Genomic DNA, 12,627 nt, shown 5'->3' with positions numbered 1-12,627 from the left:
ATCCTTTAATCCTCACCCATAAATGAATCAAACATTCACTTTTCCCTACCTCTCACTCTCATGATACAGACTTAATGTCCCTTAGGGTAACAGTCTGTCCTTTTTCCCTATAATACTTGGTGAAAATATATATACATTGATGGTATCATAGCAATAAAAACAACAATAGATGCATTGGTATTAATGCCACATTTCTATCACCCTTAAAAGCTTGATCCACAACTATATAAAAAAATATTACATGAGCCAACATATTCCCACTCACATCAACTGAATTAAACAAACTTAAATTCAAACACCGTGGCTTAATTTAGATCTTATAAAATCATCCTATCAATCACATTCACATGCTGCTTTTTATAGATTTTTAGAAATATGCATCTGTATTCCAAGAAACAAGAAATTTATGCCTCATTGTTTTAATGATCTTACCTTTTCAGAATGATTAAGCATGTCCTGGGCCTGCTTTCTTTCTTCTTCCACTCTTTCAAGATTGTTCTTTAAACCTTTGATTTCTTCTTGTAAAGATGTAACCCGAGCTACATAAACAATTAAATAGTATAATCTGCCACAGTACTTGCACACAAAACCGAAACTATGATTTACCCACATAAAGCTCCTAACATACATCAGAGGTCATTGGTTAATTAAAAAAAGAGACAGTGTTTCTAATGTTAGTGTTACGCTCTCAGCTTGTATTAAAATTCAGTACAGTGGTACCTCGGTTTAAGAACAGTCCTGTTTACTAACTATCCGGTATATGAACTCCGCAAAACCGGAAGTAGTGTTCTGGTTAGCAAACTTTACCTAGGTCTACGAACAGAAGCCAAACGCTGGAAGGGCACCGGCGGCAGGAGGCCTCATTAAGGAAAGTGCACCTCGATTTAAGAACAGCTTTGGTTTAAGAATGGACATCCGGAATGGATTAAGTTCGTAAACCAAGATACCACTGTATTGAAAGCACACTGAATTCATACATATATTTGATCAATACAAAAATGAAGGCACTCCAGTGGTACCTTGGTTTAAGAACAGCTTAGTTTATGAACAACTTGGATTAAGAACGCTGCAAACCTGGAAGCAGGTGTTTGGGTTTGTGAACTTTGCCTTGGAATAAGAACATGTTTCGCTTCCTGTTGAGTGTCTTCCATTTGTAAATTGAGTCCCCTGCTGCTATGGGAAAGCACGCTTTGGTTTAAGAATGCTTTGGTTTAAGAACAGACTTCCAGAACGGATTAAGTTCTTAAACCAAAGTACCACTGTATTAGATTTACTTTGGCTTAAATTATTACCTTGTAGCTCTCCAATAATTTCTGATCCATGACTCCTATCCCTTCTTTCCACTTCCAACGCAGCTTGAAGTTGATAATAGTCTTTTTCCACTTGTAATTTTGTGCTTTCCAGGATTCTGCATCTCTCTTGCAGTTCTCTGTTTAGGGCTTCAAACTGACTTACTGACTTGCTCATTTCTGTGTGACTCTTTCTCAACCTTGCTGCGGTATCTGACTCTGTCCTCAGTAAATCATTAGCCTCTTCAAGCTGTTGGGAGGGGAAGGGGAAGTTAAGAAAAGGTAGCAGTGGGTATCATACAACAAATACATCCAGCTCTGTTGCATTTACCCTAAATTGATACATTTTGGAGGGAAAGCAGATATAGGCATAGAAAATTGCTTACTTGCTTTTGCAACTGCGTTATTTTTTCATTTGTAATATGTGAATGCTGACTGATTTTTTTTAAGTCTTCCAACTGATCTTTTAGCGTTGACACTAGATGCAAAGGGGAAATGTTAAATGTAAATAAATATGCATGTCTCTTGGAGGTATTTTTTCTAATATTTCTATACAGCAAGAAAAAAAACAAGCCACTACTGCTCTGAGGCATATTCAAACACAAATATGCCCCAGTTATAATACTGAAAAGAATACTAAGATATTTATGCTGTTCAAAAAATATCCTACAAAGCAGACCATCTGTCTTACCTGAAAGGTGCTTCCTGAAAGGAAATATAGCTTACCTTCGTTTTCCACATTTCGACGTTTCTCATTCTCCTGCTCAATTTTTCTTTGATATTCATTTATTCTATGTTGCAGAAGCATATTTTCCTTTTCAACCTGAGTAACTGTTGATTCCAAATTTTTTCTCTGACTGCCCTGCAAGATATATACTGCCATTTAATTTTTCACCATTTAAATTTGGTAGAAAATTTAAGTTCTAATCATCCCAATGAAGCTGTCAGTGGAATTCAACACTGTACGAATAGGATTAGCAGAAGCATTTCTGCTTGCCAGACAGAACAATATCTCTTTCCCTGCCCACTGTTCTGGGAGCCGATCTAAGTGGGTGCATAGGGAGAGGAGGGGAAACCCTGTTGCACTAGAAGGACTCACTGCACTGGCTCCCACTCAGACAACTATTTAGTTGAAACTGGTCCAAATTATTTTATTTAGGAAATTCATAATCCATCTTTTAAAGAAAATATTCTCATGTTTTAGAATAAAATAGAGCAATAAATATCATAACTGTGTTAGATTTTTTAAAAATACTGTATTAAACTGATATGAGTTATCTGTATATTGGCTTTTTTACAGTCACTAGCCACATGCCCATCAACTTGACAGGATAGAGCAGGCATGGCCAAACTTGGGACTATAATTCCCATCATCCCTGACCACTGGTCCTGTTAGCTAGAGATGATGGGAGTTGTAGTCCCAAAAAGATCTGGAGGGCCAAGTTTGGCCATGCTTGGGCTAGAGACAGCGTTCCAAGAGTAGAGATTAAAATAAATGAATCAAGACCTTGGCAAAAGTCTCTCTGTACAAGCAACCCACGGTGCAAGTCTTGACTTTCCTCATTCTCCCAAAAGGAAAGAAATCTTTCAGAGAGAGATTTGTTTTATTTGTAATAGTAAATGATTGAAGAAAGAAATCACATGTATGTAAGTAAAATTCTAACACCATTATTTTTAAAAATGGGGGGAAACTAATTCCAAGCACACACAAAAAACCACTTACCTCTTCATCTAATTCCTTCATTATCTTGTCTAATTTAATGTTTGACGTTCTAGAAAAAATAAAATTATGTTAGTGACACTTTTTTGTTTTTGGACACTGCTCTACAACTGCTCTGCAAACAACCCAATTTAATCAATTATACTGCAATAACTCACATCATCATGGCTGTGTAATCTACATCTGTGACCAAAAGGCTGACAGTGGTGTACAGAATAGGCTACCACCAACCTGTTAGTGGGTATAGCCCAATGTCATACAGAGTGGGCAGTATTCAACTAAATAGCACTAGGAAAACAGGACTTTTCTCCCTCTCCTTCACTGTGACTGCTCCATGCCATCTCCAATCTGCCCCAGAGGGGGAAACAATCCATAAGGAAAAATGCCTGTGCTGACGAAACCAGCAAATTAGTGCTATGTTGAATACACATTATGTCTAACACTGATATCCTAGTAACCTAAGAATTTTACTTAACTATTTCTGTGTAGAACTAGAACCTTAGATTTTAACTAGCTCCAAATATCTGAAGCTGCCACTAAGGAATATGAAATACAGTGGTACGTCGGGTTACGAACTTAATTCGTTCCGGAGGTCCTTTCTTAACCTGAAACTGTTCTTAACCTGAAGCACCACTTTAGCTAATGGTGCCTCCCACTGCCGCTGCACCCCTGGAGCTCAATTTCTGTTCTCATCCTGAAGCAAAGTTCTTAACCCGAGGTACTATTTCTGGGTTAGCAGAGTCTGTAACCTGCAGCATATGTAACCCGAGGTACCACTGTATTTTATAGCAACCAGAATATAATCTGAGAAGAACCAGGGTGACCTCTAAGAGGGAAGGAAACTAAACCAAAAAGCAGGCAAATGGGAGACTCAAAGTGACTATATCCCTATCTTTCAAATTCTTCATTCCCAAGATAACTGATACACATTCACCTAAGAGTGCTTAGTCTTGCTCTTTGTAATGCCAACAAGCAAAAGCATCTTTGTTGCTACCAGCAACTCTTAAAAATATCACTTTCAGAATTGGTGCCATTAATTGGCTCCTAAGACCCTGATATTCAGTTTTGGAGGTGGGCTACAAATCTCCTGGTCTACACATATTAAATGTTAATACCATCATAATTCCCCAATATAAAATTCATAAAACAGGTGTTTCTGAAGTTCTGATAACATAGAATGAAATGAGTCACCTGAATTTTTGTTCCATTTCATCTTTCAGTTCCATTTCATTATGTAGCTGTTCTTCAAGTTGATAGATAGTTTTCTGCAGAGATTCCAGCTTTAAATATAAAATACAGAATGAAAATAAAAGCCATACTTGACATGATCTTATGGGACTAGCTAAATTATAATGAATTTTACAACAGCCATATAAAATTGCTTTGAATGGTTCTCAGTATCTTATTTTTAAAAATTGGAACAGCAAGTTTCAGCTAAGAGATTGCTGCTTTAACAGATTAATAAACATGGGCACGTTCTTATAAATGGGACCAGAAATTAAGACACATTTGTAAACCACTTTGAGGTTTTATTATAATCAAGTAGTATATAAACATTGTAATTAAAAATCGATTTAATTTTTGGTGACATTTTAGCTCTGCTGTGCTGCAATAATGAGAAAGAAAAAGAACTGACTCCTCATTTTCATTCTTACATGAGTGCAAATATTGGTTATTAATCTTTACACTACACTTCCTTCAATATCTTGAAAACAAATCTTCCGATAGGTCCCACTATCAGAATGCTCGTTACACGAAATCTCAGTTATCAAAATACAAAGAATTATACCCAACCCTCACTACACAAAGGGCTGTCTCACATATCGGAACAGCTGGAGCTCACCCACTTCCCTACTTGTGCTTTGCTGATTGGCGTTGCCATTTTGGGCAGAAAGCAGGGAGGGAGGGTGGGAGGGAGGGAAGAAAGGAGGTTGGACAAATCAGCTTTTCCTTTGTCTGGCTTTTGTTGATTGGTTGCATCAGATTCAGGCAGAAAGCATGGAAAGAGAGCCAGAAAAATGTTCCCATAGGAAATAATAGAAATCATCAGCTCTTTATGCAAATGATTGCCTAACAAACAATTTCCTGGGAATATACTGTGCTCGGAAAGAGGGACCTGTGTATATATGGATGTCTTGGTAATTTACATTTATTCAAATCAAGTTATCAATACAAAGGATTAATCAACAAAATATTTAATTAGCTAATAGCACTTATTTGAGGTCTTAAACTGATAACAAAGGGGGGGGATTAAAAAAAGAAGAAAAAAAGACATACCAAACTTTTATCTACGTTGGTGCTTGCTCTGTTGTCATTAGAGTTTGCTGTACAGCTAGATAAATACCTGTAAGCACACAATAAAAGTTATAGTAATATGAGGAGAGAACAACTTTTTTTCTCCCCACTTTGTACATACTAGAAATTCTCTCATTTCTATCCTTAAGTTACCCTTTTTAAAACTAATCCCCCCCCCGACATTTTAGCTTTTCCTCATAGTGAAAGTACTCCAGCCCCCTGATCACTTTGCTTGCACATTTCTGCAACCCATATACCTGAAACTTAAATGCCCACATTATATAGTAGGAAGGGTGCATGCAATTTTAAAGTGTATTTTGACATTTTTGAGTCTCTGCCGTTAACTAAAATTTGAACTTGATAGCACACATCTTCTGAAAAGGCACAACATGAACACCCTATTTAGACATCTTTCCTTCAAATATCACATACTGTTTTGCTTTACAACATTTTTTTTCTGCAGAGTTTTGCAGCTGATGGAAAATCTTAACTTATAAGGAAGATTGGACAACCTCTGTCCGCGGTAGTAAAAAGCTTTACTACTCCAAACGCTGGACAGTTCCTCAAAAATCATGAAATTAGCTGTGTAATTGTGAAATACGTATCTGACTATGTATTTCTAACCTGTAGTATGTATTACTATCATATTTTGAATGGTCTTTAAGAGTTAAAATTTCTCTAGATGAAATCTGACGTTTTTCGCAATCCTAGTAAGAATCCATGAACTCTTTGCAAATTATATTAGCAAATAATTAAGTGGATCAACCTCTTGCATGATTTCTCCTTGTTTGCTCACTAGACATTGTTGCTATTCTCCATAGCTAGTAAGCAAACAAATTCAAAGGCACATTAATGAGCAGACTACATAGAATAATTTGACCCTTAACAGTGGAATTCTATGAACGTCTATTCAGAAATATACCGCACCAAGTTCAATGAGACTTTATCCCAGGTAAGCATGCACTGGAAGTAATAATTACTTAAAAGCCTGGCCTTCTGACATTGCTTGAGAAAAACACAAAAATCAGAGATATGGTATGATGTCACATCAAGAGGAACCAAAATTAGATGTACAAAATTGCTGCCCGTACCATAAGTTCAAAACTGCTATAGTAAGTGTTGCACATTTCAGGATGATATGGCAAGACAGATTTTTTAAAGTATCATTTAAACCCAGAATTAAGTTGCTTTTGTGACATTGCTGTCAAATCTTATAGGATTTGTTCTCACAACTTAAGCTCACATGCCTGCATTTTCAGTAGCACATGTATACTTACTGATGGTTACTGTAGTAAGTAAATCCTACAAAAGGCAGCTGGTTGCCAACAAATGCTTTTGGTATAGGAAATGTTTCTTCTTCTCCTTTATCTTCCTCCAAATCGTCAAAGTTACTAGTATCAATATCACTACTTAAATCAGGCACAACAGGTGCTACAGCTATCAATACAAACAAAAAAAGGATTACTAAAATGTTTATTGAAACTAATATATTAAAAATGTTACAATTGGAATGGAGAAGAGGCATGAAAGAATCACAAGGAGACATGGCAAGATTTAACTCTTTATTCTACATTGAGCAGCACATGCAATAGAAAAAATATTATTATTACAAAATCAAAGCTTCAAAACTTAAATATAGTTGTAATTACTAAACAGAACAGATTGCTCCTGAGGTCCCCAGACAGCTGTCAATTTAAAAACCTCACACCCATTGGTCACTCCAGAGACCTCACATTAGCAATGAAATAGGGATCTCTTGAGCAATATATTTTCACAAATACTAAAAATTGATTGCTATTTAATTTCTGCAGTGTCCTAAGTGGTGAATTCTATGCCTGGAGTAGGCTCCCGATCTATATATACATACGCAACTTTGTGTATATACAAGTCTGGACACCAAACTAATTTATACTACTGATTTTTAAAAGATATGATATGGGCCTCAATGCAGATAGCTTCATGCGTGGTCAAAAGAGATACTTACTGTCTCTAAGGTTTTCCCAAGACCACTGGTCATTTTTGAAGAAAGGGTGTCGCTTGATTTCTTCTACACCATTTCGGCCTAATCTGACTTCCCTGTTGAAGGGATATTTTGAAACAAGTAAATATGCAAGCTCTGAAGATCAAAATACATAAAGCATGCAATCATCTGCAACAGTACCCCAATAAGTCACTTCTTAAATGGAAAATTAGAGAGGGGTGATTAGGAGCTGAGAAGAGCTCAAAAGAAAATCACCAACTGCTTGTCCACTCCGAATCTGAGGTGAGGGAGCAGTTTCACACCTCCTGTGGTTCAAACTCATGCTACCTCATAACATTGTCTTGAAACTATGGGGTAGATAGAAATAATGTGTATAAAAAATAGTAACCACTCCTCCCATCCACTTTACCCCCACCCAAAGTGGGGGTTTTCCTCAACAAAACACAATGCAGCATTCCCCCCGCCCTCTTTTGATATATGTTCCTGGACTGCTACAGACTATGAACTGTTTCTGTAAGCTGCTGTATAAGTGCTAGGAAAAGTTTTCACACAACAATGTATCTAGAGTTATGTCAAAGTCCACAAAATTATCAGGCGAATTCTTGCCCATTCACACGCAAGTCCCTGTTGCAATGCAAGACCGAAACATAGGTCTTGCTTTGCAGTTCTGGAGAACTGCAAGTGTGCACTCCAATCATTAATGCACAAAATTATTCCACATTAGGGATTAACACTATAAACAGTTAGAAGTATTTTTTCCTGAGAAAAAATACTGAATAGTCTTGCGCATACAATTTTATAAGAGCTTTTACAAACTCAAGAACATTGTTGGCATTATAGATTAGTTTCTCATCTGCTCTTTGCTAAGTCATAAAAACCCCTCTCTATGAGCAGAAGAGTTTTTCTGCTTGCAGAAAGGATACTTTGGGATCCAAGTCGATGAGAACATCAGCAGCACAATCTCACACATGTTATTTTAAAGAAGTGTATCTATAGTCTTGTTTAGGGTATTCAAGAAACCGCATTTATAATCCTACCAATATTTTAAATTGCAAGATTTTTTTTAAATTCCATCTTTACATAAATTATTAAACCTAAGAATAATAAACTCATGCACACTAAAGCTAAAAAGAAACACATTGTACAGCTCATAACTGTTTGGATATTGACTGTCCAAGAAATGATTGCTTGCATCAAGAAATGAACACACAGGAATGAGGTAAAAGATTTCAAAATTCGTACAAATGTTAAGATATTCAAACTTGAAGCCAGTTTAATTCTAATTTCTTTAAATATTTTGCAGGGTATGATTGCATATACTATTAATGCCACTGCTTAAAATGTATATAAACTTAAAGTACTTAAACATTTAGAAAGACATTTTTAAACCAATTATTAACATAAGATTAGGTAAAGGTAAACGGACCCCTGACCATTAGGTCCAGTCGTGACTGACTCTGAGGTTGCAGCGCTCATCTCACTTCATTGGCCAAGGGAGCCGGCGTACAGCTTCCGGGTCATGTGGCCAGCATGACTAAGCCCTTCAGGCGAACCCAAGCAGCGCACGGAAACGCCGTTTACCTTCCCGCTGGAGTGGTACCTATTTATCTACTTGCACTTTGATGTGCTTTCGAACTGATAGGGTGGCAGGAGCAGGGACCGAGCAACAGGAGCTCACCCCATCACGGGGATTCGAACCGCCGACCTTCTGATCGGCAAGTCCTAGGCTCTGTGGTTTAACCCACAGCGCCACCCATGTCCCTTTAACATAAGATTATTATTCAACAAATAAAAATACTAGGAAACTGATTTCAAGCTCTTGAATTGTCAGACTGACTTAAAAGCTCTCGTATACAGAGTGGTTTTACAGCAGCAACACTATATTTTATTATCAGGACAAGACCTAATAGGATTAAAAAGTTTATTAAAATGTATGTAAAATTCATAAAACTGGTTTATCACCAGGTGATGAAGTTTACTACAGAAAAACCTCTAAACCAAAAACTTTCATTTTGATGTAAAATATTACCTGTCAGTTAAGAAGCCACAAATAAGATTTTTTGCATCTTTTGAAATATCATTATCATCAGGAAAGCTAAGAGAATTCTTATGGTTCATAATTTTACTGTATGTTCCAACCAAAGAATCTGCATAAAAAGGTGTATCCCCTAAAATTAAAAAGAACGAAAGTGAAAAAATGTCACACAATAACTGAAGACAATAAAATTCCAAGGAAACATTGTGTCAGAACTAGGCTAAATACTGGATGTAGAAAGCAAATGATTGCTATTTCTCATGCCATGATTTTAAGTAGTCAGGATTCACCTTATCACTTAACATAAAAATCAAATTAGAAAGCAATACTCCAGTTGTACTGAAGATCTAAGAAGCTCACGTTCTGACAAGTATGCGGTAGAAGCATTTTCACATCACATGTGTCAGGGGTTCAGGAGCAGAGGCACAGGAGTGGGCGGAGATGGAGAGCGAGGAGGAGGAATCCGAGGGGGGTGGAGGCAGTGACAGCGGTCAGAGGGATTCCACGAGCCTCTCCAGCGAATCGGAAGATTCACAGAAGGGAGCGCCGATGGCCAGGGCAAGGGGGGTGCCAAGGGGGAAACCCCAGAAGGAAGGGGCCAGCGGGGACTCCCAGAGCAGCAGTTGGAAATCAGGACCAGCTTCCCCACCAGAGCGCAGTGGGGGGGAGGAGTCCCAGGAATCGGGACCAGTGTTCTCACTACCAGCGAGAGGAGATGAGTCAGGATTGACCACGCCTCCATCGGAGAGCGGGGAAACGGTCAGGAGGAAGGTTACCGGCTGGGCGCGCGCGCCAAGTTCAAATGTACAGGCGAGCGGCACAGCAGGTAGCCCAGATAGGGAGCCAGGTCCTAAAGCCCGCCGGAAGGAGGGGCAAGACTCAGGGGGGTCAGCGTCAGAAGAGTCCAGAAAGGAGGAAACCCCAGGGGGCAGGAGGACCCAGAGGAGGAAAGAACAACGGAAGAGGTGGAGTAGGGCTAGGATCTTAAACTGGTGCGGAAGGGGTGATGAGTCAGACGGGACTTCGCCGATCTAAGGTTAAGACGTAGGGCTGCACGCTCTGGCGTTGGAATGGAAACCAAACTTCAATAAAGACTTTTGTACATTACATCAACCTGGCGTTGGTCCTCTGTGAGCTGGGACCTAGAGGCAGCCCTGACAGTATGATTCTAAGTTTAGTGGCTAGGAGTGCCTTGTGCTAGTTTTAGCTGGTAAGACAACTATGGCCATTTTTGGATTCAGATAGCCTGACCATTGTCATCTATGTGCCAAAAACCTCCACAATGTGTTCTACATACAAAACCAATCACTGCGCAGTGTTCTAAATGCCAGATGGGTGGGGTAGAAATAAATTATTATTACTATTATTATTGTTATCATCAACAACAACATCTTCAAAATCAGACATTTAGTGTAGCAGCATCTATCCTTTCCATTGGTATATGTCTTGGATTTGAATAGTTTTTATGTATGTGTTGTTTTAAAACGTTTTTTGTTATAGATAAGATAGTTTTTACATATGCAACTATTTTGACAGGTGTAACTATTGACAGGTGTGCCAATTCATAAAATAAAGTGACATCCAGAGACAATAAAGAAAGCCCCAGGTGGGAGCCTTAAATAAAGGAGGCTAAAATCCTAAACTCTACATCGAAAGGCAACATGCAATCCCTCAGTAAGAGTTGGATAAGATTAAGCCTTCCCATTATCTAGCTAGGTCTCTACTGAACACAAGGGTCAGCCTGATCATCTGAGATCAAACCCTGAATAGCTGAAGTCTTTCTGCTCCCTGACTTGATGTTTAGCAACAGCATAAGATCTGGAAGGATGTAGCCTTGAAGTATAGAAGACTACAATCTTATAATCTTTGTAAAAGGCAGCCATTGAACTCCATGGGGCTTGCTTCCATGTAAACCTTAAGCAATAGTTAAAATAAAAGGCATTTTTATTCAACAGTAAATGCAGTTAATGTCATTTGCAGAACACTGATTATTTTGATGCTTACCCACAAGCATTTCATACAAAAAGACACCAACTGACCACCAGTCACATTCTCGTCCATAGTAACCATCACCACCTTGAGATTTTAATACTTCTGGGGATATATAGTCTGGTGTTCCAACAGCTGTATCACATCGTACCATGCCTTCCTATAAAGAAAAGAGAGGGGTTCTTTAAAACAGGCACTCTGTAGAATTCACCTGAGATCTGAAAAGTATCTTGAAGCAAAACATTTTCCTAGATTTCCTTGGGAAAATGTAAGCTAAACTTCATTTAAATCTTAAGAATTTTATTTATTTCATGAAATTTATTTAGTTTACAAAAATAATAAAACAATACAATTACTGGTAAAAACAATTAAAGCAACACTTTAAAACATGCCAAAAAAATTTAAACGAGCAATAAAACTAAAAAAAAACCACATCAGTATTCCAAGTATCTAAATTTAGGCAAAACTGATATTCAAGTAACATTCTTCAAGAAAAATATTACTTCCAAAAGCATGGAAGTTAATTCAGATTTTTTTTTAAAAAAGCATACCAACCTTATTCATCTTCATACAGGTACCAAAATCTGCTAGTTTTAAATGACCAGATTTATCTAGCAGCATATTATCAGGCTTTACATCTCTGAAAAGAAAGCAAATCAATCTAGGTTTTATTTTTTATTTTTTAAATCATCTATGCTACATACCCGTCTTGCCACATAAGATGGTTAACAACTAACACCTAACAAACTTAGAGCCAACCTTTGGCCATTACTGTTGTCATAGCTTATCCTCTTCCTTGAGCAAATTCCTCCTCTAGCTGTGATTTAAACACACAAACAAATGAAACTGCTTTACACAACGGGGAGTGGCTCTCCTGGGTCTCAGGCAGAGGTCTTTCCAATCACCAGCTGCCTGACCCCTTTAAAAGTCCACTGGCAGCATAATTTACCATTAGCATATCACCATTAAAAATGAGACAGAGGACAGAAATTTTCTTTAGGAAGAGGCTATGGTTCCAGTGCCACCTTAGTATTTCTTGAACTTGACTTACGTTCAATGTGATGAAACTGCCTCTGTATCTCTTAACATAAAGCACATTGCAGAACTACACATTTTAATTTCCCCGCTACTCACTCTCTCTTTCTCTCGCTCCCTCCCTCAGCATATGGTAGAGCCTCACCTTACCTTATTTACAGCAGTGGCAACATAATCAGAAGCCTAATTGTGTAATCCAAATCCAAGATCCACTGGCAGGGGGAGAGTTTGGATTTGGCAGAATTTGGAATTTCTAATCTATACTGGCATAAATCTCTCCCTC

At 38.0% G+C, this 12,627-nt stretch overlaps 1 protein-coding gene across 2 annotated transcripts in view; it reads right to left on the bottom strand.

Annotated features, from left to right (window-relative positions):
* ROCK1 (Rho associated coiled-coil containing protein kinase 1) overlaps window positions 1-12,627 on the bottom strand; it is a 63,893-nt gene that overhangs the window by 30,256 nt on the left and 21,010 nt on the right. For both annotated transcript variants that reach the window (XM_083748318.1, XM_083748319.1), the window contains exons 6-17: window positions 11,865-11,949; window positions 11,325-11,469; window positions 9,315-9,453; window positions 7,289-7,380; window positions 6,582-6,741; window positions 5,287-5,353; window positions 4,201-4,289; window positions 3,013-3,061; window positions 2,016-2,151; window positions 1,676-1,767; window positions 1,293-1,539; window positions 433-539 (exon numbers count right to left, since the gene is read on the bottom strand). In XM_083748318.1, the coding sequence (XP_083604444.1) occupies window positions 433-539; window positions 1,293-1,539; window positions 1,676-1,767; window positions 2,016-2,151; window positions 3,013-3,061; window positions 4,201-4,289; window positions 5,287-5,353; window positions 6,582-6,741; window positions 7,289-7,380; window positions 9,315-9,453; window positions 11,325-11,469; window positions 11,865-11,949 (1,408 nt within the window). The remainder of the gene's footprint in view (window positions 1-432; window positions 540-1,292; window positions 1,540-1,675; window positions 1,768-2,015; window positions 2,152-3,012; window positions 3,062-4,200; window positions 4,290-5,286; window positions 5,354-6,581; window positions 6,742-7,288; window positions 7,381-9,314; window positions 9,454-11,324; window positions 11,470-11,864; window positions 11,950-12,627) is intronic.

This window comes from Podarcis gaigeae (assembly GCF_964106915.1).
Source record: "Podarcis gaigeae genome assembly, chromosome: 7".
Classification (NCBI taxonomy): domain Eukaryota; kingdom Metazoa; phylum Chordata; class Lepidosauria; order Squamata; family Lacertidae; genus Podarcis; species Podarcis gaigeae.
This window is presented reverse-complemented; position numbering and strand designations above follow the sequence as displayed.